Source organism: Tachyglossus aculeatus, chromosome 2 (genome assembly GCF_015852505.1).
Source record: "Tachyglossus aculeatus isolate mTacAcu1 chromosome 2, mTacAcu1.pri, whole genome shotgun sequence".
NCBI lineage: Eukaryota > Metazoa > Chordata > Mammalia > Monotremata > Tachyglossidae > Tachyglossus > Tachyglossus aculeatus.
Window position 1 is genome coordinate 71,938,761 of NC_052067.1, and position 25,024 is coordinate 71,963,784.

Sequence of the window (25,024 nt, forward strand, 5' to 3'; positions counted from 1 at the left end):
CAATCAGCTCAACCTCTCCTACCTTGCCTCACTGATTCCCTACTACAGCCCGACTCACACACTTCACTCCTGTAATAATGATGGCATTTTTATTAAGCGCTTACTATGTGCAAAGCACTGTTCTAAGCGCTAGGGAGTTTACAAGGTGATCAGGTTGTCCCATGGGGGGCTCCCAGTCTTAATCCCCATTTTACAGATGAGGGAACTGAGGCCCAGAGAAGTGAATTGACTTGCCCAAAGTCACACAGCTGACAATTGGCAGAGCCGGGATTTGAACCCATGAACTCTGACTCCAAAGCCCGGGCTCTTTCCGGTGAGCCACGCTGTAATACCAACCAACCTAATGCCAACCTGGGAATTAAGACTGTGAGCCCTATGTAGGACAGGGACTGTGTCCAACCCGATTATCTTGTATCTACCCCTGTGCTTAGAATAGTGTCTGGCACATAGTAAGTGCTTAACAAATACTATTATGATTATTATTATTATTATTACTCACTGTATCTTGATTTTGTCACCAGCCCTTCATGGAGTTCTCCGTCTGGCCTAGAACTCCCTTCCTCTCCATATCTGATAAACATGCACACTCTCTACCTTCAAAGACTTATTAAAATTATATCTCCTCCAAGAGGCTTTTCCTAACTTTCCCTCATTTCCCCTCCTCACTCTCCCTTCTGCATCAACAATGCACTTGGATCCGAACCCCTTAAGCACTTGATATTTACCCCACCCTCAACCTCACAGCACTTATATACATAATCTGTAATTCACTTTAATGTCCATCTCCCCTTCTATACTCTAAGCTCCTTGTGGGCAGGGAATGGGTCTGTCAACTCTGTTACACTGTACTCTCCCAAGCACTTAGTACAGTGTGCTGCACACAATAAGCGCTCAGTGAATACAGTGGTCATGGACATCTATCTATACATCTAACCTCAACACACACCATTTCTGTCACAAAACAGATGACTCTCGAAGTTCTTCATTTGCAGTGTTCCAGACCTTAGCTTTATCATGATTCCAGAGTTCGGAGTTATTCAAAGAAGAGACAGCCAACCATGAGATTCCATCCATGGGGTGAGTGTCTCTGAGAGAATTTCTTGCAAATTTGCAGATGTTTTCAATGGAAGTATGTTAGAGCACTTTTCCTGGCCTGCTCCATTCACAAACAATTCAAGCACTTGTCTTGCTGGCGGCAAATCATACTTTTCTACCCTCAGCCATTAGGCATAGGCAGCATTTACATTCAACTTCAAAGCCTGTCTATACAGTTTTATCTCCCTCTCCCAATCTATCAGGTTTTTTTTTTCCTCCAGAGAGACAAGAACATGAACACATGCATAAGAACAACGTCACTGCAATATGATTTACTTGGCCAACCTCAGTCTATGCCCTCACAGAGGAAAATTCTTCCTCCTCATTCTGAGGCACCCTGATTGCAGTTCAGTATCAAGGCAACCAAAGTTCCACTGCTGATCCCACAGAACACACTCCTGATAGCACAGAAAAGGGTGTTTCCAGTCAGACCCTTCTGAAGTACTAAAGCAATTTAACTCTGTGTGTGTTTTTGTGTATGTGTGTGTGCTCCCACTAAGTCAGTGAGAGAGACTTATCTTCCAATCAGCAGAAACTCTCCTGAACAGCTTAACTGTGTGGGGGTGTGCATGTATATATGTGTATGTGCGTGATCTCACCAAGTCAGTGAGAGAGACTTACCTTCCAATCAGCAGGAACTCTCCTACGACTCCACGACGCTTCATGGCACTGAGGAGTCCTCTGACGGTCATCCCTTCACAGAAACAAACCACAACCCTGGCCTTGGGCAGCCTCTCTCGGAGCTTCCGCAGCAGTCGATCGAAGCTCTTCTCCCCGGCGTTGCTGTAAATCTTGTCCGAGTGGGCAATGCAAAGCCCTTCCTGTGCAGCCAGCTCTTTGAAGGCTTCCATACCACTTTCTCCATAGTTTCCTAAACAAAAACACACAGCAAGTTTTTAACATCAAGGTGAGATGAACAGAAGACAATGTGTTTCCCCAAATTAAAAAGGAGAAACAACAAGATCAACTAGATCTCAACTCCATCACACAACAGAAAGCCTCTTGATAGCACTCACCCTGGACTCAGACCTGGTTTCATGCATTTTGATGATTAATTGTATCTATCTGAGCTAAGACCAAGTGGGACAAAGCAGAGTATTGGTGTAAAAAAGCAGCATTAAGGAGAAGAGAGCATTTTTCCTGGAGGACATGTTAATGCTGCCAGTTTAGGAGCTAAAAGGCTAGGCACTACACAAAGCACCATGGCCTAGTGGAAAGAGCATGAGACTGGGAGAACCTGGGTTCTAACCCAGCTTGGTCACTTGCCTGCTGTGTGACCTTGGGCAAGTAACTTAACTTCTCCGGGCCTCAGTTTTCTCAACTGTAAAATGGGGATTCAATACCTTTTCTCCCTCCTACTGAGACTGTAAGCCCGATGTGGGACAGGGAGAGGGAGAGGGAGAGAGATTTGTTAAGCACTTACTTGTTCCAGGCACTGTACTAAGCCATGGGGTAGGTACAAGATGATCAATTTGGCTACAGTCCAAAGTAATAATAATAATTACACTATTTGTTAAATGCTTACTATGTGCCAAGCACTGTTCTAAGTGCTGGGGTAAATACAAGGTAATCAGGTTGTCCCATGTGGGGCTCACAGTCTTAATCCCCATTTTCCAGATGAGAGAACTGAAACTCAGAGAAGTGAAGTGACTTTCCCAAGGTCACACAGCAGACAAGTGGCGGAGCCAGGACTAGAACCCATGTCTTCTGACTCCCATGTCTGTGCTCTTTCCACTAAGCCATGCTGCTAGTCTATGTCCCACATGGGGCTCACAGTCTTAATCCCCATTTTACAGACGAGGTAACTGAGGCACAGAGAAGTTAAGTGACTTGCCCAAGGTCACACAGCAGGCAAGTGTCAAAGCTGGAGTTAGAACCCCTGACTTTCTGGGTCCCAGACCCATCCTCTAACCACTAGGCCATGATGCTTCTCTAATTAGGTGTCCAAACTGATCAATTTGTATCTGTTCCATCACTGAGAACAATGCATGACATATAGTAAGCACTTAACAAATATCATTTTAAAAAATAGAAAAAAAGAAAAACAAAGCTGCTCCAGTTCCTTGGACAACAAGAAGAGCAATAGAAGGAGAACTGGAATTAGAGCAAGAAAATCATATAAAGACTAAACACCAGGCATAATGTCAAATAGTTCTACCATCCAAGAAAGAACCAGTGCCAACTTCCAGAAAAGTTAAAGCATTTGAAGCCCAATTAAATGTTTATGCATTTTAGACAGGGCCAGGAGTGTGGTTTGCTTGGCATGCACAAAGGGATTCATCTCTCAGATCAACTGCTTTCTGCTGCCCCATTCAGTCAGTGAGAACACAATCCACAATTTGAGGCTCAAAATTTCCAACAGACTGTAAGGTCCTCCCGTCCAGACTGTAAGCTCTTTGTGGGCAAGGAGCATGTTACCAATTCTGTTGTACTGTACTCACCCAAGTGCTTAGTACAGTGCTCTGCACACAATAAGTGCTCAAACACCATTGATTGATTGATCATTACCACTAAACTATGGTAGCATTGAGTCAGTGGGATAAAAGGAATAGGCTAATTAGGAGGCAGAAAAAATTGGCTTTCTTGCTTTATAATTAATTTTGCTCACTGAGGCCTGATAAGTATTTTTTGTCCCCATTATTGACAGTTTCCAATCTCATAGAGAATGGAAGCCTTTGTCAGTTATCTCCTTCCATGGAGTGGCATTTCTGCAGCCTGGAGAGACATTCAATAGGAGTCTTTGAACCCCATCTTGTAGTATATAGGCAAGGAGGTTTATGAATATTCATTTGAACACCCTTCACAAGCTTGGCTAAGAGTAGCCCATATCCTACCCTGCAATCTTGCTTTGATCAGTTGGAAGGTCTGACACTATTCCTTCCATTTCTTTTAAAATGGGGGGGGGGGGGCGGTGAGGAAAAGGTTCCATATAATAATTGTTAAGCACTTACCATGTGCCAAGAACTGTACCGAGGATTGGGGTAGATGCAAGATAATCAGATTGGACCAAATCCCTGTCTCACATGGGGCTTTCAGTATAAGCAAAAGGGAGTGAGATTCAATCTCCAAGAGGAAACTAAGCCCCAGAGAACTTAATGATTTGACCAAGATTACACAGCGGACAAGTGGCAAAGCTGAGATTAGAACTCCAGTTCTCTGGCTCCCAGCCCCTTGCTAATTCCACTAGGCCATGCTGCTTCCCATTTCATTCATTCAATAATATTTATTGAGCACTTACTCTGTGCAACGCACTGTACTAATCACTCCTGTTTGCTGCAGATACATCATTTCTGCAATGGCCAGATTTGGGGTGAGAATCATGTCTTCCATGGTAGTTCTCTGTGCATGTCCTGGTCCATTTCTAATCTTTGTATTTGGAGATGATGCTAATGATGGCAGGATTTTATCAGTTTTTGGGGATGTGGCTGAAACTACTATTTCTTTCCCCTGGCACACATAATGATAGTCCCGTACTGATCTGAGAGCTGATGCAGTTGCCGTTCACAGTGTCTGAGGCTTTCTATTTTTCCTCTTGCTATATTGGGTAGTTTTCTGTTGGCTCTCATACCAGTAGCAACAGTCTCTGACAGAAATGGAGAACATTATACTAGGGACTTGAGGAACATGCATAAGAAATATAAGATCCCTACCTTCAAGGAGAAACCAGTATAAGTGAAATTGTAGGTGCGTGGTAAGTTTGGATTGAAATAAAGGAAGAATTTTGGGCAGCTTTTCCTTCTGGGTTGTGAATAGAGGTGATGAGGCACCCAGGGTGCTGCTAAACAGTGTTGCTGTCCCTTCAGTGGCTTGGATGATAATATCCTGGGCCACTTACTCAAGGAGGCTTTGAGGTTTAGGTTGGGGGTGTATGCCATTAATGGAACATGTTCTCCATTGGTTTTTAATGGTAACAGATCACTCCATACCATCCATATGCTTTTGCAAGGGCAGATCAACCATGCAGCCAATGAATGCTTTGGCCACCTCACCCAATATATAACAGCTTTAGTACAGATCTGTGTAAGAGTCTTAATTCACATCCCAAACAGAAGGAAAGTCGACTTTGATCTTGTCCTGGTCATTTAAGATCCCTGATTCTAGCTGACCAATGGAAATGCCGTCGCTTGTCTACGTAATTCACGGTGGGGCTACTGGGATTTAGAAATTGTAATGCACTCAAGAACTGCACCTGAATGACTATATAAAAATAAAAATCTAGACAAAATCTCTGGGCAAATTAAGTATTGGGTGGAACCAGGTGGGTTATTCTTCCCCAATACACATAGTTATATATTTCTTGGTTCAGAGGCCTCCAGCATTATATGAACACTGGGCATCAGGTTTGCTCTGTATGTACACATGGATAAGCAGAAATTGATAGGAAAATTCAGTTGCACGTGCAGATACAATTGCATGCCATGCAGCTGTATAATAACACTTCAAATTAATGGTAGAGAACAGCACATTTCCCCCCAGCATCTCTTACATCTTAACTCAGTGCAAAGCAGACACTGATGGGAGATCTGGAGTGTTGCCATGACAATACCAAATGCTAGGAAACTGTATTTATGTTGTTGTTTTGTAACAGATCTTTTGACAGACCTGTCACTGCTAAGTAAAGGGCCATGCATCCAAAGGACCTGCAGCAGAGGTGCTTGGTAATCATGCTAGAATTCAAAACTGTATATACATTTCCATTATTAATTTGATTATAACTATTTTAAATCTTAAATTATTTGGCAGAATATTTTTAATGAATACAAAAAGAATTATAAAAGCCAAGCAACAAACCATAATTTACTTTAATGAGGAAGATACTGAAAATGCAAAATTGTTCTTGTTGTTTACTATTTACTGAAGATTTGCACTTAAACTTGTTTCCTGCCATTCCTATTATGCTTCAGACACAAACTATTATCTCAGAGAAACAAATTTGATGCAAGTTATAGACAGCAAATTCCAGAGAATTCTACTTCGAAAATCAGGTTCAGAGAATATATATCTTTAGTGCAGGGCGCAAGAACTGTTTGGGACATATCTTAAGTGCTTTGGGCATTTCTTAGACAGATGAAAACAGAAATTTTCAAAGGATCTTTGAAGAGAAAATGGGAATAGATATCTGTAGACAAGGTAGCTCTGGTGAGACAGAGTTAAAAAAAGGATTGAAAACTGGGGTAAAAGCATTGGAAAACAAGGGAAACAAATGGCAAGGGTGTAAAAAAGAAATCCATAGTTGTGAGTTTTCAACTCTGCCCTACATTGGATGTGGAAATTCAATAATAGTATCAAGTGTTAATTAAATATTATCATTAATAATCATAGCGGTATCTGTTAGCTCCCTTCTATATGTCAAGCACTGTGCCAAGTACTGGGGTAGATACAATACAATCAGACCAGACACAGTCCCTGCCCTACCTGGTGATCACAGTTTAAGGGGAAGGAAGATAAGCTATCTAATCTCCATTTTGCAAATGAGGAAACTGAGGCACATAGAAACTAAGTGACTTGCCCAAAGTCTCACAGTAGGCAAATGGCAGAGCCAGGGTTGGGACTGGGATCTCCTTGGTTTAATAGAAGATTGATCAAGATTAAAGATTACTAAAGATTGACAGAATACTGATTTACAAAAATATTTATAAAAATAGTCGATATTCTCAAGAAAAGATTCTCGAGATTAGCATGACAGGGTCTGGATTGTATAACAGTCTGCTTTAACTGTAGATCATGTAAAAAACTGTAGGCTTCAGGTTGCCCTTCCCTCTTAATCTTGCAATTTTGACAGTGCACAAAGAAACAATGTGAGCTCCATCTGGTGGTAAAACTGACATCTAAAATATAATGAGTGAAGTGTGTAATGCATTTCAGTTGTGGGAAGTTCAAATCCTAATGTCATTATGAATTATTCATATTTTTCAGAACCTCAACTCTAGATTTAACTGAATCGTCTTTTTCTATATCAAATCATTCTCCATTCAATGTGACCAAAATGTTTTACAAAAACCAGAAGTGTCATCGATCTTTAAAAATCTAGAGTACCAGTATTCAATCAATCGTATTTATTGAGCGCTTACTGTGTGCAGAGCACTGTACTAAGCGCTTGTATTCCTATTTAGATCCTATTTAGTATTCCTATTCAGATCGTGAAGCACCCCTCTGAACAAGGATGCCATCTAATTCTCTATTTGTTACATGACATCTGTTGACCCTCAATAAATATATGTTTGTGTGATTTTTTAATATTTTATGATTTAATATTTAATCACTGCTTAGAATTCAGTTTCTGGACTATGATTATTTTAATCAGTTAAAAAAAACACTGTTGATAGAAAGGCCAAACACTACTTCCATAAAGTAAGTTGTCCCTCTGAAAAGACTGTGCATTTGAGGGTTAAATTATCAGTGAGAGACAATGAAATAACAAATCAGGCACTGAATCAACATAACAAATATACCATAGGAAAAGAACAATTAGTCAGGCAGAGGTGGTAAATGTGCCAACTGGTTTGAGCACATCAAGGAAGAGGGAGATGGGTAGGGAAGACTGCCAGAATGATTACAGTTAAGCTGGGTCAACAGGGAGAGCTTCATTACGTCTGGCTTTCCCTAAAAATGGGTACAAATGAAATTCAGCATAGAGGAAGGAGATTATGTGTCCCAGGGGAAGATAAAGGGCAAAGCTTTAATAGAATTTTGCATGTTAGTCTACAGAATACTAACACATCCTGAATTATTTCTGGGTTGAAATAAGTAGATGGATTCCATTCTCGATTGCAGTGAAATAACTCTGGGATCTGGAGTTTAACTGTTCTGGGCCTTGATTTCCCTAACTGAAGGCAGCTGTTTAGACCTTCCCTCAGTAATCATGTTCATTTCATTAGAGGAACCTTAAGTAAATATTAACAATTTTAAGGTTCTTATCCTACAAACATTTAGGCAGATGGAAGGGTTCATGTCGACAAAAATGATTTCCAATGTTGCAAGTGGCTCTTACAGAAAGAAAAGAGGCAAAAAAGCAAAGAATAAACCCTTGAGATATAGGTTATGGTGATTTTCATGAGCTGCAGCAAGGATATTGAAAATATGTCCAGACCGTCTCGGCGTTAGAATAGTTTTCTTTGAGAATTTGGGAACACTTTTGGCATTTTGTCATTGACCCACTTGCTGCACTGATTCATTCTAAGAGTCAGCTGCTCCTGAGTTTGGCCTGACATAAATGTTTGGTGACATTGGACAATGCAGTTGGGGCCCCCTGAACATCAGACAAGCAGGATCAGCAGTGGAGGTTCAGGACTCTTAGTAAATAAGTCTCCTAAAAGGGTAGAAATGGATGTTTACACTTTCACTATTCTGCTCCACTCTTTATTGTTGCTCTCACCCTCTCAATGGCCCGCAGTCGACCTTGCTCCAATATTTGTGCAGATGAAAGGCTTCTCAGTTTAACAACAGACTCCAGTCATTTGCATGAGGGAAGCTGAATCTTTCAGTGCCAACAGTACTAATTTCAATTGCTCAATTGGTGCAGTGCTATGTGACAGAATACATTTTCTACCAAAATGTACTGTTCACTTCCTTTGATCTTCAAAGAAGATCAAGAACATGTCAGCAACAGCAGTATTAATTGTGTCTCCCGTGTAAGCATCCCTAAACTAGGCTCTTTCATCTGTGAATGGGGATTCAAAACCTGTTCCCTCACCCCCTAAGATCGTGAACCCAATGTGGGTCACACACTGTACCCAATCTTGTGTCTTCCTCAGTGCTTAGTACAATATTTGGCCCATCATAACACTTAATACCTCAGTTATTATTGTTATTAGGCTCAAGAACATTCAATACTCTGAAATAAACGTGATACCTGCCTTTGAGGAGTTTACAACCTAATGGCAAAGACAAGTAGCCACCAATTTCCATTGATACAACAGGTGAGAGAATAAAAGCATTATCTAGGTTATTGCGATGTCCTACAGAATTTCTGTAATGATTACCATGGGCTTGTGCTGACAATTGCTTGGGAATGTAGTTCAGTGAATACTTGTGGATGGATCTGCATCCTGAATTTACAATATATTCAACAAGAGCAAGACTAGAAAATCCAGCCATGTCACTGGCCACTAGTCCAGTCCCCACCATGAAGGTTGCAAGTGAAATTCACCCCTCCTGCTTTCCAATGCACCGTTTATGAAGACGGTGATAGTGGGGACAGGGCTGACTGTCATCACTTGCAAACAATAGGTTTCATGATCAAAAATATGGTCAGCCTTGGAAATGTTATCCAGACAAATCAAGAGGTTGTATTTAAAGAGAACAGGAATCAGAGAAGCAGTTGGAATGAGAAAGGAAGTGTTGAAAAACCAAACAAAAGCAGTGTTGAGGATTACCCTGTAATAATGTTGGAGTTCATGTCAGATCTCTAGTACCAAGCTTCCTGAAGCTGTTTCTAAGGACTGTTTGGGGATGTTTTGAGGATTCAACTGGGGTCCAAATGAGGGTGTGGAAAAAGGAGGAAGAAGCATTTTGAAGGCTCGTACCAGGACCAGCTTCAAACTTCTCTGACACGGGAAAATGATTGCCTCTCCTTCTCAAGGGTTTAAATCTTCTACTCGGGCTGCAGACACCCATCAAACATGATATCATATGTGCCCTGCCAGGCGTGGCATAAAATTCAGTGACATCCTAGGGGAATCTCCCTTAGAGTATTGTTTTGGGGGACCCAAGACCTTCCTTATTCCAGAAACATAAAGGTGAAGAGAGTCAGGAGGCTTTCAAATTTTCAGCTGCTGCACCTCCAGGTTACTGTCAGAAGCTAGCCCTGGCTGCTGCCTTCATATATCAATCAATGTATCCAATGATGGCATTTATCAAGTATTACTATATACAGGACACTCTACTAAGCACTTGGGAGGCATGATCCCTGCCTTCAGAGAGCTTATAATATAGTGGGGGTACACATTACTGACTATAAATGCATGTTTTGAGTTGTGCCCTAACAGTAAAACACTGCAAGGTAAGAGAAACCAGTCGGCACAAACCAGAAAAGAGAATTATCTAATAAGAACATGTGTATTTTAAACCAGGACACTGTGGCATGCGTGAACTGAACACTAACTGGAGAGAGGCCTTGCATCAGTTTAACAGGCAGGAGTTTAACACTAGTTCAAGCTTTTTTCATCCCTCTTAGTAACAACTTTTGGCTATTACTCTTTCACTGGGATTGGATCCATGTTTCATTACTGATCCCCAGAGAATAGTCTTAAATTAGTTAATTGGCACTTTCACCTACTCCTCAAACTGACACTCACCAATGAACATAGGGTCAAAGAGATGGATCTAAGCTAAATTAGAATTTGCTCCCAGGGTTGAACCAAAATTGAAAACCACCTGGTTGATTTCGATTTGCTTGGGAACTGAGAAGGGGGTGGGCTGTGTGTGAATGTAAGCTTGGGTGGGTGGGAAGGTGTGTCAGAGTTTGTCAGGAAAGACTGTGTTTGTGGGGGACACTATGGCATCATGGGACACATGCTAATTGTGTGGGCTGACTAAAATGTTGGCAGGCCTAAGCATTTTCTCAGACTATTGCAAGTTTGCTTAAAAACAAATTATCCTTGGTTAATTCGTGCTTTGTGGATCGTTGTTTGAGACCAGCTTCAAGGGCAACAATTTGGAAGATGTCCCTTTAAGAGAAGAACTGCAACATGAGTAGATTCAATGTGAAAATGCCTGAAATGAAATGTGTGTTTAAAAAAACAAATGGAACTAGAAGAGTTGGAATGAGACAATAGGACAGCAGGGAAAAAAAGAGAAGATGGCTCAAGGGCAGTGGCCTTGAAAAAAAGGTCTTTTTATTCCCATCATGTCTCCGTCAGATCTATTTTCCATTCCATACTTTCTCTTTACTCCCACTGTGCACATTTACCCAGTTAGCAGCAGAAGTCTGGAGAAATACCACATCTGTTCTCCGAGTCAATTCCATTTAAATAAAATGATAAAGTAAATATGCAGTGTTTCATTTTTGTCTTCTGTAAATCCTTTCATGTACTGGGCTTGGTATCCCACGACACCTTTCCTGACTAGTATGAGTAGGTGGACCTGAGGGCTTTTGGTGTCCTAGATAAGGTGAAATTGTTGCCTATGTATTAGCTCATGCTCAAGTAAAAACAGAACTTTGTGCTGAGAGGGAAAGGGAAGGTGCATGAGATCCCAGCCAACCTAGGGGTAGAGAACATCAGCAGCGACGTGAGGGCAGTTGGCCTCCATTAGAGAACAATTAATCAATCAATATATGATACCTATTGAGCACTTCCTGTATGCAGAGCATCAGTAAGTTCCCTGGGTCACAAGCTTTTGCTCACATTGTACTCAGAGAAGTTTTAAAAAAATATGTCATAGAGGAAATAGTAGAGTATAAGGATATTTGCATAAGCGCTTTGGGCTGGGGAAAGCATTAACGGGCTTAAGGGTTACACAGCCAAATGCATAAGCAATGCAGTGGTGTGATCTCCCTAAAATATCCCCTGGTCCTCTCCAGTCCCTTCCTTTTTCTACCCCCTCTTTGACTCTCCCATTCTTCCCAGTAGTATTTCAAGAGGAGATCTCCTGCCTCCTCTCAAAATCAACCCCTTTACAGCTTATGAAAGCACTTGCCATCACCCTTCTTTCCTCTCTAACCACAATTTTTCACTGCTCACTTTCCAATGGCTCCTTCCCCACTGCTTTCAAACAGACCCATGGATCCCCTACTGAAAATACCTTTCTTTGACCCCATAGCACGATTATTACGATTACGATTATTATTGGGAATGTCCCTGTCACTCATTCAATCGTACTTATTTATTCATTCATTCAATAGTATTTATTGAGCGCTTCCTGTGTGCAGCGCACTGTACTAAGCGCTTGGGAAGTCCAAGTTGGCAACATATGGAGACGGTCCCTACCCAAAAATGGGCTCACACTCTAGAAGGGGGGAGACAGACGACAAAACAAAACATATGTAGTGTACTTTCCCAAGTGCTTAGCCCAGTGCTCTGCACACAGTAAGCGCTTAGTTACTACGATTGAATGAATGAATGAATGTCATTATTATTGTTTTATTATTACTTGTACCTCCCAAGCGCTTAGTACAGTGCTCTGCACAAAGTAAGCGCTCAATAAATACGATTGAATGAATGAATAGCACCCTCAGTTATCACCTCATTTCCATCTCACCACTTCTCCTTGAGTGAATTGTATATACCCACTGCTTCCAAGATGATCTCTCCTCCAATTCTCTCTTTGATGCCCTGTAATCTGGCTTCCTCCCACTTCACTCCACATAAATGGCCCTCTCAGGTCAACAATGGTCTCCTACTTGCCAAATCCAATGCCCCTACTTTTCTTCATCCATTCTATAGAATTTACTGAGCGCTTATTGTGTGCAAAGCACAGTACTAAGCACTTAGCATTGTATTACTCCATCCTAATCCTCTCCTACCTCTCAATCAATCAATGGTATATATTGAATGCTTACTGTATTCAGGGTACTGAACTAAGCACTTGGGAAAGTACAACACAATAGAGTTTGGTAGATAGGTTCCCTGCCAACAAGGATCTTAAGGTAAAGGTGGAGATAAACATTAAAATTAATTGCAGAGAGGGTTAATGGCAGATTGTAAAGGTATGTATATAAATGCTATAGGGCTGAGGGTAGGGTGAATATCAAGGGTTTAAGGGTGAGTTCATAGACTATGAAAAGGAGACAGAGGAAAGGGGAAATGATGTCTTAGAGAAAGCCTCTTCGGGAAGATCTGATTTTAATAGAACTTTGAAGGTGGGGAGAGTGGTGGTCTGTTGCAACCTGATTACCTTGTATCTACCCCAGGGCTTAGAATAGTGCTTTGCACATAGTAAGCACTCAACAAATACAGTAATAACAATTATTGTAAATTAAAAGGAAATAAATTTTTTGGCTGCTGGAAGAACGTGGGCAAGGAGAGAGATTGAGATACAAGGTACAAAGAGTGTTAGAGGAGCCAAATGGTGGGGTTGGGTTGTAGTACGTTATTAACAAGATAAATTAGTACATTGTAAACTAGTTGTGAGAGGAGAATATGAGCACCAACTCAGTTGTATTTTATTGTCCCTAAATGCTTAGTACAGTGGTCTACAAACAATAAGTGCTCAATAAAATGTTTATTTTGTCTGCTTATTGTTATATTGTAGTCTCCTAAGCACTTAGTACACTGCTTTGCACACAGTATGCACTCAATAAATACAATCCAATTAATACAATTAAATGATAGTAGGGAGAGAGCTGTTTGAGTGCCTTAAATTCATTGGTAAGGAGTTTCTGTTTGATGCAGGGGTAAATGAGCAACCAATGGAGATTTTTGATGAGTAGGTATGGACTGAATAATTTTTTATAAAAATGACCCAAAGAGCAGATTGAAGTAGAGATATTGTCCCTCAACTACCAACTAAGATGTTTACTTGCCTCAAAAAATGCCCATTTTTTCTCAGAGGTGACAAGAGTGTGTCACTTGATTACCCGTAACTTTCTGCCAATCCTTCCTTTGTTTGACATGAGTTGGGGGGAAGGTCTGTGCTTTGATTTGTTCTGCCTAAAGAAGCTTTGCATAGTTTCTACATTTATTGGCTCTTTCACCTGCCATCCCCAATGTTCACTCGAAGAGGAGATGCTGGAGGAGCCACCATTATTTTGGAAGCCAAATTAAAGCTACAAACCCCTGAGCAAATGGGAGTAGGGTCAGTAACATAGTCAATGAATGAAGCCCAATTTGCTGATAGCATCTAAGTCATACATTAACTCTTTCAGGTCAGCAAGGGATCAGTAGTGCTCACACGGACAGATTAATTCCGCAACACTGCCAAGATCCGCCCTTTCCTCTCCATCCAAACCACTACCCTGCTCATTCAAGCTCTCATCCTATCCCGTCTGGATTACTGTATCAGCCTCCTCTCCTATCTCCCATCCTCCTGTCTCTCCCCTCTTCAATCCATACTTCACACCGCTGCCCGGATTGTCCTTGTCCAGAAACGCTCTGGGCATGTTACTCCCCTCCTCGAAAATCTCCAATGGCTACCAATCAACCTACGCATCAAGCAGAAACTCCTCACCCTTGACTTCAAGGCTGCCCATCACCTTGCCCCCTGCTACCTCACCTCCCTTCTCTCCTTCTATAGCCCAGCCCGCACCCTCCGCTCCTCTGCCGCTAATCTCCTCACCGTGCCTCGTTCTCACCTGTCCCGCCGTCGACCCCCAGCCCACGTCATCCCCCTGGCCTGGAATGCCCTCTCTCTGCACATCTGCCAAGCTAACTCTCTTCCTCCCTTCAAGGCCCTACTGAGAGCACACCTCTTCCAGGAGACCTTCCCAGACTGAGCCCCCTCCTTCCTCTCCCCCTCCTCCCCGTCTCCATCCCCTCTGCCTTACCTCCTTCCCCTCCCCACAGCACCTGTATATATGTATACATGTTTGTATGTATTTATTACTCTATTTATTTATTTTATTTGTACATATTTATTCTATTTATTTTATTTTGTTAATATGTTTTGTTTTGTTCTCTGTCTACCCCTTCTAGACTGTGAGCCCACTGTTGGGTAGGGACCGTCTCTGTATGTTGCCAACTTGTACTTCCCAAGCGCTTAGTACAGTGCACACAGTAAGTGCTCAATAAATGCGATTGAATGAATGAAAGAATGAATTCACCTTCCTGACCATTGGAAGGCTCCAAGGAGAAAGTCCTGAAGACTGAACTATGTGACTATGACTGACCTATACATCTATATGGGCTTGGATCTGTGACCTTTGGGCATTTGCCTGGCACATAGTAAGAGCTTAACAAATACCATCATTATTATTATTATTTACAAATTATAATATTATAAATTACTCATTTATATTAATATTTGTCTCCCCTTCTGGACTGAAAGCTCATTGTGGGCAGGAAACATGTCTACCAACTCTGTTTTATTTTACTCTCCCAAGCGCTTAGTTCAGTGCCATGCATTTAGTAAGCACTCAATAGGTATGATTGCCTGATTGATTGATTGATATGTTTAGCTTGAAGAAAACAGAAGTCTTATAATCACACAATGGTATTTATTGAGCACTTACTCTGTGCAAAGCATTGTCCGTCCCTGTGCTGGAGAAGTGAAAAGTTACGAGTGCCCATTTCAGAGCCAGGAACAAATGTAAAATAAGAACTATTTTGGACCCTCAATAAAACTAGTTAAGTTCCAACCCCAGGGCCCTGCAAGTGATTAGTTTTATTTGTCTTCATCAGTTTTCTTTTTTAATATTTACTTTCACAGAATTGCATCTGTCCTACACATCCCGTTATGCATTAACAAAAACATGTCTCACATACTTATTTCAAAAATAAAAAAGTTATACACGCACACACACTCTCGCAAGCCCCAGGGAAAGGAAGAGAAAAAATTGATGTGAAAGCAAAGCGAACATCTGCAGATTCTTATATAGGGACTATAATCCAATTGTCTTGGAATTTTCAAGTTACCTGGCAGAGACACTGGAAGTCATCACGATTAGAAACTAAAATATCACGTAGAGCATTTCATGTTCCCTCTAGCCACCCAGTCAAAGCCAACACTAGCTAAAGACAACAACACACATGAAACCAAAAAGTCTCATCCACCCTTATGAACAAATAGTTTTCAAAAGAGACAGACGGGCAGAATCTGAGTCATGTCAGGGATTGTATAGAAAACCATCTGTGACTGTAGCCTGCTCAGACTGTTCTGCCAGGATCCAGGGCCTAGTACGTGCCTGTGAACTTTTGAACCCGACCGACCCTCTCAGTAAAAATAGAAAACCACCCAGACAACAATCTGAAAAGACCCATATAATGTTAACTTTGTGGGCTAAAAAAGCTTTTCTGACACAATCCTGCCCCTGTCATCCACTTGGGCAGATCCTTGGTATTCCTCTGGCTCTTTCTTTCTACCACTATAACACATCATCATCATCATGGAGGTGAGACATATGACACTGGTGGTTTGTAGGCAGTAGCTAATGTGAGGACTAATTAATGCACAGCATATTTCCAAAATTAAAGTGTTACATCATGTCATTAAAATGGTGAGTTTTCTGGGTGACAAAGACTTGGTATCAGAAATCAGAGTTTCAAGATCAGGTCAAGGTAAACAGGATAGAAGTAACTCTGGACAGAAACAAACAGAACAGGCTTCCAAGAATCTCTCTGAATACTGTCTGTCTTCAGAATTTCAACTTGAGCATGCTGTTCCCCACCTGATGTACAAGTAGATGTGCTATAGGACAGTTTACTTGAACAGTTCCTTCCAAGGATAATTGCAAATTGATTTTTTTCCATCCAGAATATTTATTCTTTGCCTTGCTTAATGAAACATTATTCTACCCAGGAGGGTTAGGTTCCCTTGGATGTTAACTTATGGCTCACACTAGAACAGGCAATCAGATTAATAATAATGATAATGATGGCATTTGTTAAGTGCTTACTATGTGCCGAGCACTGTTCTAAGCGCTGGGTTAGATACAAGGTAATCAGGTTGTCCCACGTAGGGCTCACAATCTTAATCCCCATTTTATAGAATCGTAACAGGCACTGAGAAGTCAATCAATTGTATTTATTGAGAGCTTACTGTGTGACTTGAAAGCAAGTCAAGTGACTTGCCCAAAGTCACACAGCTGGTAAGTGGCGGAATCGGGATTTGAACCCACGACCTCTGACTCCCAAGCCCAGGCTCTTTTCCACTATTCATTCAATTGCATTTATTGAGCGCTTACTGTGTGCAGAGCACTGTACTAAGCACTTGGGAAGTACAAGTTGGACCATGACACACTTCTTCTCTATTACCCAAAAATATCTTGCTGCAAGCTCCAGGTTCCACGTTCATGTCTTCTGCACATTTTGCCAATGCCAAGCAAGTTGTTGGCGCTTTTTAACATAACAGAAAATACCAATTTAAAAGCATTTTTAAATGCTTGGATAAAGGCAAAGTGTCATCCAGAACATACTGTTTGTTTGTGTGACATGTTCAAAGTGGTGAAAAATTTATAACTATCAGAAAACCCCCTAGAAAATTACAACTTCCAACAAGATTTCTGCTGGAAAGGAAAATGAGTGCAAACCTTAATTCATCAAAAAGTCAAAGCTGAGTGTCATATGCAGGCAAAAGGAATGAATAATGGAAGAGAAAGCAGAGGCATTTGGAGAACATGGAGTAAAAGATTTATTTTCTGGTGCCCTGTGAGTTTATTTGGTGTAGCTAAATTTATAAAGTTCATCCTTTGGACATATTAAATGTACTATTGATTTAATTAACTATTTTTCATCCCCCAAATCATGTATCTTCCAAGTAGGAATTCACTGTACTTTCTCTGGCAGTCTTAAGAATCTCAGTCATACCCAGGAATCTGTTATCCATTTGAAATGTTAGAACAAATTTTTGAGAATTTAAAGACCGCTTATCCAAATTCCCTTTAATAGTAAATCTCTTTGTAATTTTTCAGGTTTAAAGCCTGTTACAGGTTCAAAGTTCCAGATCTATAGGATTCCAGCAAAATACTTCACTTCTAGACTGTGAGCCCGCTGTTGGGTAGAGTAGGGTATATGTTGCCAGCTTGTACTTCTCAAGCGCTTAGTACAGTGCTCTGCACACAGTAAGCACTCAATAAATACGATTGAATGAATGAATGAATGTTAAAGTACAGACAGATACCTTCCTAAAACAAATAGGACCAATAAGGAAAACCTCAAAATGAGAGCAAACAGAGAGACACTATCAAATGACTGAGCTACAAAAAATGCAGCCACATGTAGGGAAAGTCAATCAATCAATCAATCATATTTATTGAGTGTCTATCAATCAATTAATCAATCATATTTATTGAGCGCTTACTGTGTGCAGAGCACTGTACTAAGTGCTTGGGAAGTACAAGTTGGCAACATATAGAGTCAGTCCCTACCCAACAGTGGGCTCACCGTCTAGAAGGGGGGCAGAGCACTATACTGTGCTTGGGAGAGTACAATATAACAAAGTTGGTAGACAAATTCCCTGCCCACAGTGAGCTAACAGTTTAAATCGAGAGAGAGCAGCTTACAGCCAAACTGTTTTGTTGACAAACATATTGCCGAGTTTCTATTTCTGTCTCCAGCTTATAAGAAGCTAAATGCACCACAGGGGGAAAAATAGCCTCCACAATTTAAAAAGTAGCTGTTCAGTTATTCCCTACAGCTACAATAAGGATCTCCCTCCTCAACCCCAGGGTCTTCCCGTGCTGATCTTGCTGGCTAAAATGAAGAACCGGGAGGCAGCTCTATGTGTTATCCTCTTGAGCATGAAAGGGGAGGTGGAGGAAAAGTGGGGGCGAGGTGGGCTAGGATGACCTCAGAGTTTCTGGGACTCAAAGTACTCTCAGTCTAGGGAGCTGTCAATGACAGGGGTGGTGGTGGGAAGCTGATGCTAACAGAGGAGATCTGTCTCATGCCTCTGCCAACCTTCAGTACCCCTTCAGGCAGCTGCCTACTTCACGCTCTTCCTAGCTAGCACAAAGGAAAACAGAGAGGCCTAGTGGACAGAGCACAGGCCCAGGAGTCTGAGAGCCTGCTTACTAATACCCATCTGTATATTTTACCCAGTGCTAAATTCCATGCCCTGCGCACAGTAAGAACTTAATAAATATTACTACCCCTATCTGGGTTCTAATGCCAACTCCACCACTTCCTGGCTAATCTTGGGCAAGTTATCTAACTTCTCTATGCTTTGGTTTCCTCATCTATGAATGGAGATTAAATACCTTTAGTCCCTCACACCTCTCCTCACCAGACTGGTAGCCCCAGGTGGACTGTGCCTGACCTGATTATCTTGCATCTACCCCAGGGCATAGTGCACACATGCAAACATGTGTGTTAACACATATGTTAACACATAGCAAACACTTAACAATTACTATTACTGGCATTGTTGATATTATTTTTATTAGGTAACTGGATACCGTTCAGACCAAGAGGAAAAGTTGCATAATAACAATAATTATCATAGCATTTGTAAAGCACTTACTATGTGCCAAGCACTGTACTAAGTGCTGAGGTGGATAAAAGCAAATCGGTTTGGACACAGTCTCTGTCTCATGTGGGGCTCACAGTTTCAATCCCCATTTTACAGATGAGGTAACTGAGGCCCAGAGAAGTAAAATGACTTGCCCAAGATCACACAACAGCCATGTGGCAGAGCTGGGATTAGAACCCATGACCTTCTGATTCCCAGGCCTGTGCTCTATTCACTACACCATGCTACTTCTACATGATACCCTGAAATATATCTGCTTCGAGGGCCAAATCAAATAATCATTTGAGAAATGATTTATGAAACACATGAGATTCTTGATGTTCCAAACCATAACAGGTACATTTTCAACCAAACAGAAAGGGAAATTTGTTTCTCCAACTTCTTACTTTTTGCTACAAGGGGTAAAATCCCAAAACAAGTAGGTTGAGGTTGGACAGGCAGTGCCCTGTTTTCAACTGTCCAGGAGATCGCCCTGTTGACGGATGCTGCTGTCTGCTGTGTGTCATTCCTTTGTCTCTCTGCCAGCTTGCCCAGACACAGGAGGCTGCCTGAGGGCTTCCAGGGAAACAGCAAAGTGCAGGGATGTCAAAGCTAAAAATGTTTGAAAGATTACTTGTCAGGCATGAGGACATGCTGAAACCATGGCTCGTGCTGTGTATGAGCTCGTAGCTGGGACTTTTGGGGATTCAGGCTCCAAAAATAATACCGGTGTATATCAGAAATGATTCTTCAAATACTATGTTGAAGTCAAAGGTTAGATTTTTGCCAAAGTCCAATGAAAAACCTACTTTTTCCAATGGAAATTTCTTTTAGAAATATATGCCTCCCTCAGGCAGACTCAGTCAGTTGACCAGTTCCTTGATTTATCATCATACAAAAAGATAGCAGTTTCTATTGAAACGTGCTCCCCCAGATTTAATTCCTTTCTACTAGTTGCTCTGGGAATTTACTGAGCATTCATTTTTGTGATTCTCACCTTTAGAACCTTGAAAAATTATTTGCTTTCAATAAGAATGGAATTGAGGAGAAAATTTGCCCTAGTTCATTCCTATCCTTCCCACATTAGGCAGCTGTTGTACAGGCAGTCCAAAAACCCACATTGCAATCTGTGGTCTGCTGAAGGTCGTTGTGGGTAGGGAATGTATCTACTAACTCTGCTGTATTGTACTCTCCCAAACGCTTAGCATAGTGCCCTGAGCACAATAAGCAGTTAGTAAATACCATTGATAAATTGACCCTACTTGAACTAAAGCTGAGTTATCCTTGGATTTTTTTTTCTGGAATTTGTTAAGTGCTTCTATGTGCCAGTCGCAGAACTAAGCGTTGGGGTAGAAACAAGCTAATCAAGTTGGACACAATCCATGTCCTACATGGGGCTCACAGTCTTAAGTGGAGGGCTCTTTCCTAGTGGAAAGAGCACGGGTCTGTGCTCTAATCCCGGCTCTGCCACCTACCTGCCATGTCACCTTGGTTGAGTCATTTCACTTCTCTTTGCCTCAGTTCCCTCATCTGAAAAATGGAGATTCAATACCTGTTCTCCCTCTTACTCAGACCGTGAGCACCAGGTGGGACCCGATTATCTTGTATCTACTCCAGCGCTTAGCACAGAGCTTGACATACAGTGAGTGCTTAACAAATACCATAATTAGCATTGTTATCTTTAATAAACCTTTACCATTTCTCTTAAGAAAACCAGAATCATCTCATATTGTGTTCGTAAAACTTACCTCTGTGCCAAAAATTATATTCCTTCACTATTCATAAACTCTACTGCAGAAACTTAAGTAGGAAATTGGCAGGGTAGATGATATTAAAGATTGTTCACATCTCACACCAAGACCATTAGCTAAAGAATGTCAGAGTGTTTTCTATAGGTATACACGGGTGAAGAAGAAAACGATTTAAGAGCCTCGGTGTTCATCCAAAGGTACCTTCAGTTTGGCTACAGATTCTTATAAAACTACTAGAAAAAATATGAGTTAAATTAAAAAGGCTTCCCAATCAAAAAATTACATTCAAAAGGCATCTTCTATTTTGTGTCTAGTTTGGGGGAGGATACACTCTTGGAACAAAATGTAACTACACGGCTGTATTTCCAAGCCAGTGTGCACTCTGAAAAGGTGCGAAACCATCTGTGGAACTTATTGCACACCTATATAGAGAGGCAGGGTGGTCTAATGGAAAGATCAACACACCTGGGAGGTGGAGATCTGGATTCTAGCCCTGCCTATGCTACTTGCCTGCTCTGTGTTCTTGGGCAAGACATTTAAAAACTTCTTTCTGTCTCAGTTTCCTCATCTGTAAAATGACGATGCAATACCATCTCTCCTTTTAAAATTATTGTGAGCCCTGTGTGGAACAAAGGTGGCTCCCAATCTGTTTATTTTCTATCTACAACAGTGCTTGACACATAGTACACACTTAATAAAAGCCCTCTAGATTGTAACCTCATTGTGTGCTGGTCTACTAACCATTTTGTATTGTACTCTCCCAAGTGCTCCTTCCCTTCCCCACAGCACCTGTATGTATGTATGTACATATTTATTACTCTATTTATTTATTTATTTATTTTACTTGTACATATCTACTCTATTTATTTTATTTTGTTAGTATGTTTGGTTTTGTTCTCTGTCTCCCCCTTTTAGACTGTGAGCCCACTGTTGGGTAGGGACTGTCTCTGTATGTTGCCAATTTGTACTTCCCAAGCGCTTAGTACAGTGCTCTGCACACAGTAAGCGCTCAATAAATATGATTGATGATGATGATGTGCTTAGTACAGTGCTCTGCACACATTAAGCGCTTAATAAATAACAATGATTGATGGATCATTATTATTAGCATCATCATTATTGTCTACTGAGTGCAAGGTATTGTAATAAGCATTTGGGAGCATACACGATAGGCGACATTCCCCACTCTCAAGGAGCTTACAATCTAATGTAAAATCCCTGGAGATGTGAAATTACAGCTGCCTGCCTCAGGAGAACCATTCAGCCCAAGTCTAAGACAATTTGTGGGAGGCAGCTCTGCTTTGGGACAAGGCAAGTACTAAGAGCATCAGGAATCATTTTTCTGAAAAACTCCTCAGGCCTTGATCTCCCCCCTCCTCAGGAACCTCCAGTGGCTACCCATGCATCATCATATCAAACAGAAGCTCCTTACCATTGGGTTTAAAGCAGTCAATCAGCTCATCCCCCCCACCCCCTGCCCATCTTACCTCACTGATTTCCTACTACAATCTAGCTGCACGCATCGCCCTCTAACAGCAGCTTCCTCACTGTACCTTCATCTCATTTCTCCCACCATTGACCCTTTGCCCACATTCTCCCTCAGGCCTGAGCTCCTTGCTCCTTCATATCTGAGAATCCACCACTGTCCCCACCTTCACAACCCTCCTAAAGTCAAATCTCCTCCAAGAGACCTTTCTAGGCCAAGACTTTCATCTTCACTATCCATCCTTCCTTCTGTGTCGATTATTCACTTGGCTGTGTACCCCTTAAGCACTTTGCTATTCATCCCAGGCCCACAATATTTATGTAAATATTCTCGTACTCTACTATTTCCCCTATCCTTAATCTATTTTAATTTGACTCCCCCTGTAGACTGTAAACTCCTTGTGGGAAGGAAATGTGACTACCAACTCCGTTGTATTGTACAGTGCTCAGCACTACAGTCAGCACTCAAATACCAATGATTGGTTAATTGAGGAATCCTGGTCTTCACCAGAGCTCAGAAGCCATTCTGCTTTGGAGCTGAGGATGCTCTGTGCCTTGTTCTCTTCAGCCTGTGTGAGGCCCATTCCACCAGGACCAATATTTCTTTTTTTTTACATTCTGGTGTCATGGAGAAAAATGGGGATTAAAGATTGAAGAAAGTAGAGATGGAATATCATCAAATATTGGACTTGTCTCTATCTTATTAAAGTTTCTTTATCTTATTGATTACTTTCAAAGCAAACTGGATGACTGAAATCACAAGTAAACATTTTAAAATAAGTCCGCTGAAGTAGAAGGTGATATATCTATTAATCATTAGAAGGTGACCTTTCCTGAAGGAAAAAGGAAAAAAACAAGAAAAAGATGACTCTCATTCTGAAGTAAAGCTAAACAAGCTTAGGTCTGGAACTGCATAAACTCAAGCAGTGTCTCTAATTCCAAACAGCAGGCAGTTTAAAAACCAATGCATGTCCCCACCATTAGTGGTATGAATGTGAAACATAAAAATGTAAAAAGCTTCCCTCTCCTGATTCATTGGAACAAACACAAACCATCTCTCTTGGATAATAAAAACAATAAACAGCTACCAGGAGAAGTTTCTGAGATTCCACAGTTCAGAGGCCAAGAAGAACCTGGTCTCTGCAGGAAAAAATAAAAGAACTATGCCATTCTCTCTTCTTGGACCACAACTGAATCAATTAATAGTATTTATTGAGTGGCTGTTGTGGATAGAACTATGTACTGAGAGCCCACTAGAAGTAAAACCCTTTGAGAAGCTAACAAGCTAATGAGAAAGACAGAATTATTGATAAATAGTGGGAGGAGGAAGAGCAAGGAGTTGGCAAGTAGTGGACTGAACACATCAGGGTTCATTAGCTAAATAACTGAATATGCTATTTAAGACTCCTTCAGTTCTCCTATAGCACTGGGATTGACTTCTTGCAGAACCTCACATCAGGAAAATCTCCTGTTATAGTACTCGGTGCCCCCGAAACCAAGCTTAGGAGACCAATTAATTCTTCTGATGCTTCATCCTGCTGTATCCAGACACACTCACATTTTTGAAAGATCACTTCCCAATTCTGCAGAAGTGCATAGGGAAAATCTGTGTTCCAGTAGAACTGAGTGTACATAGATATGTAAATACTGAGGATGGTTTTAAATGTATATAAGGGCTAAGGGTGGCTATAGGGATGATGCAATTTATGTGTTGGGAATTAATTAGGGAGGGCTTCCTGGAGGAGGTGGTATTTTTGATGTATTTAAAGAGGGAGGGGGATAAGGAAGTAGGGAGGGAGAGCTGTGTGAGCTAGGAATTAGAGGCAGGAAGAAAATGATCTAAGCAGCTGTCTGGAGGCTGAGAAACTAGTAAGGAGGCTAAAACAGGAGCCTAATTGTGATATGATGGAAGACTGAACCAGGGTATGGTGGCTGTTTGGGTGGATTGGAGAGGATGGATCTGGGAGGTACTATGGAGAGTGACCTGGAGTGATTTACAGTGCTTGGCACATAGTAAGCGCTTAACAAAGACCATCATCATCATTATTATAATTATCATTATTACTTAGTGTCTGATTCAATGTGAGAACTGAAAGATAATGAAGGAGCCATGCCGTGACTCTTCCAAGGCTGTTGGCTTCTAGAACAGGGAAGATGGTGGTGCTATCAACTGAGATGGGAAAATTAGGAGGAATATCAATGTCTCTCCCCATTTCAGTTCTTACTTCACTCTGCTGTCCATATCACTTTTCTACAAAAATGTCCAGTCCACATTTTTCCACTCAAGAACCTCCAGTGATTGCCCATCCTCCTCTTCAAATGGAAACTATCTATCTCTGTAGCCCAACTTCTCATCTGATGTGTTAATCTGCACCTCCCCTTGTCTCTGGGACATCGCCACTTGGATATTCCTGTGCCACTTCAAACTCAGTATGTCTAAAACAGAATTATTCATCTTTCCCTTTATACCTACTCCTACTCTTTCTACATTCCCAGTGTAGTTGATAATACCATTACTTTCCCCAACCCAGAAGCCTGAAACCTTGGGGTTATCATCAGGCCTCAATGTCTTTCAACTTCCACAATCTACTGACAAATCTTGCCAGTTTTTCCTATACAACATCTCTTGGCTCTGCCCGTTCCTCTTCATC

The 25,024-nt window shown here is 41.3% G+C and overlaps 1 protein-coding gene across 1 annotated transcript in view; it reads right to left on the minus strand.

Annotated features, from left to right (window-relative positions):
- Positions 1–25,024, minus strand: part of GRM1 (glutamate metabotropic receptor 1) — a 348,169-nt gene that overhangs the window by 215,192 nt on the left and 107,953 nt on the right. The window contains exon 2 of the mRNA XM_038762331.1: positions 1,717–1,966. Within this exon, the coding sequence (XP_038618259.1) occupies positions 1,717–1,966 (250 nt within the window). The remainder of the gene's footprint in view (positions 1–1,716; positions 1,967–25,024) is intronic.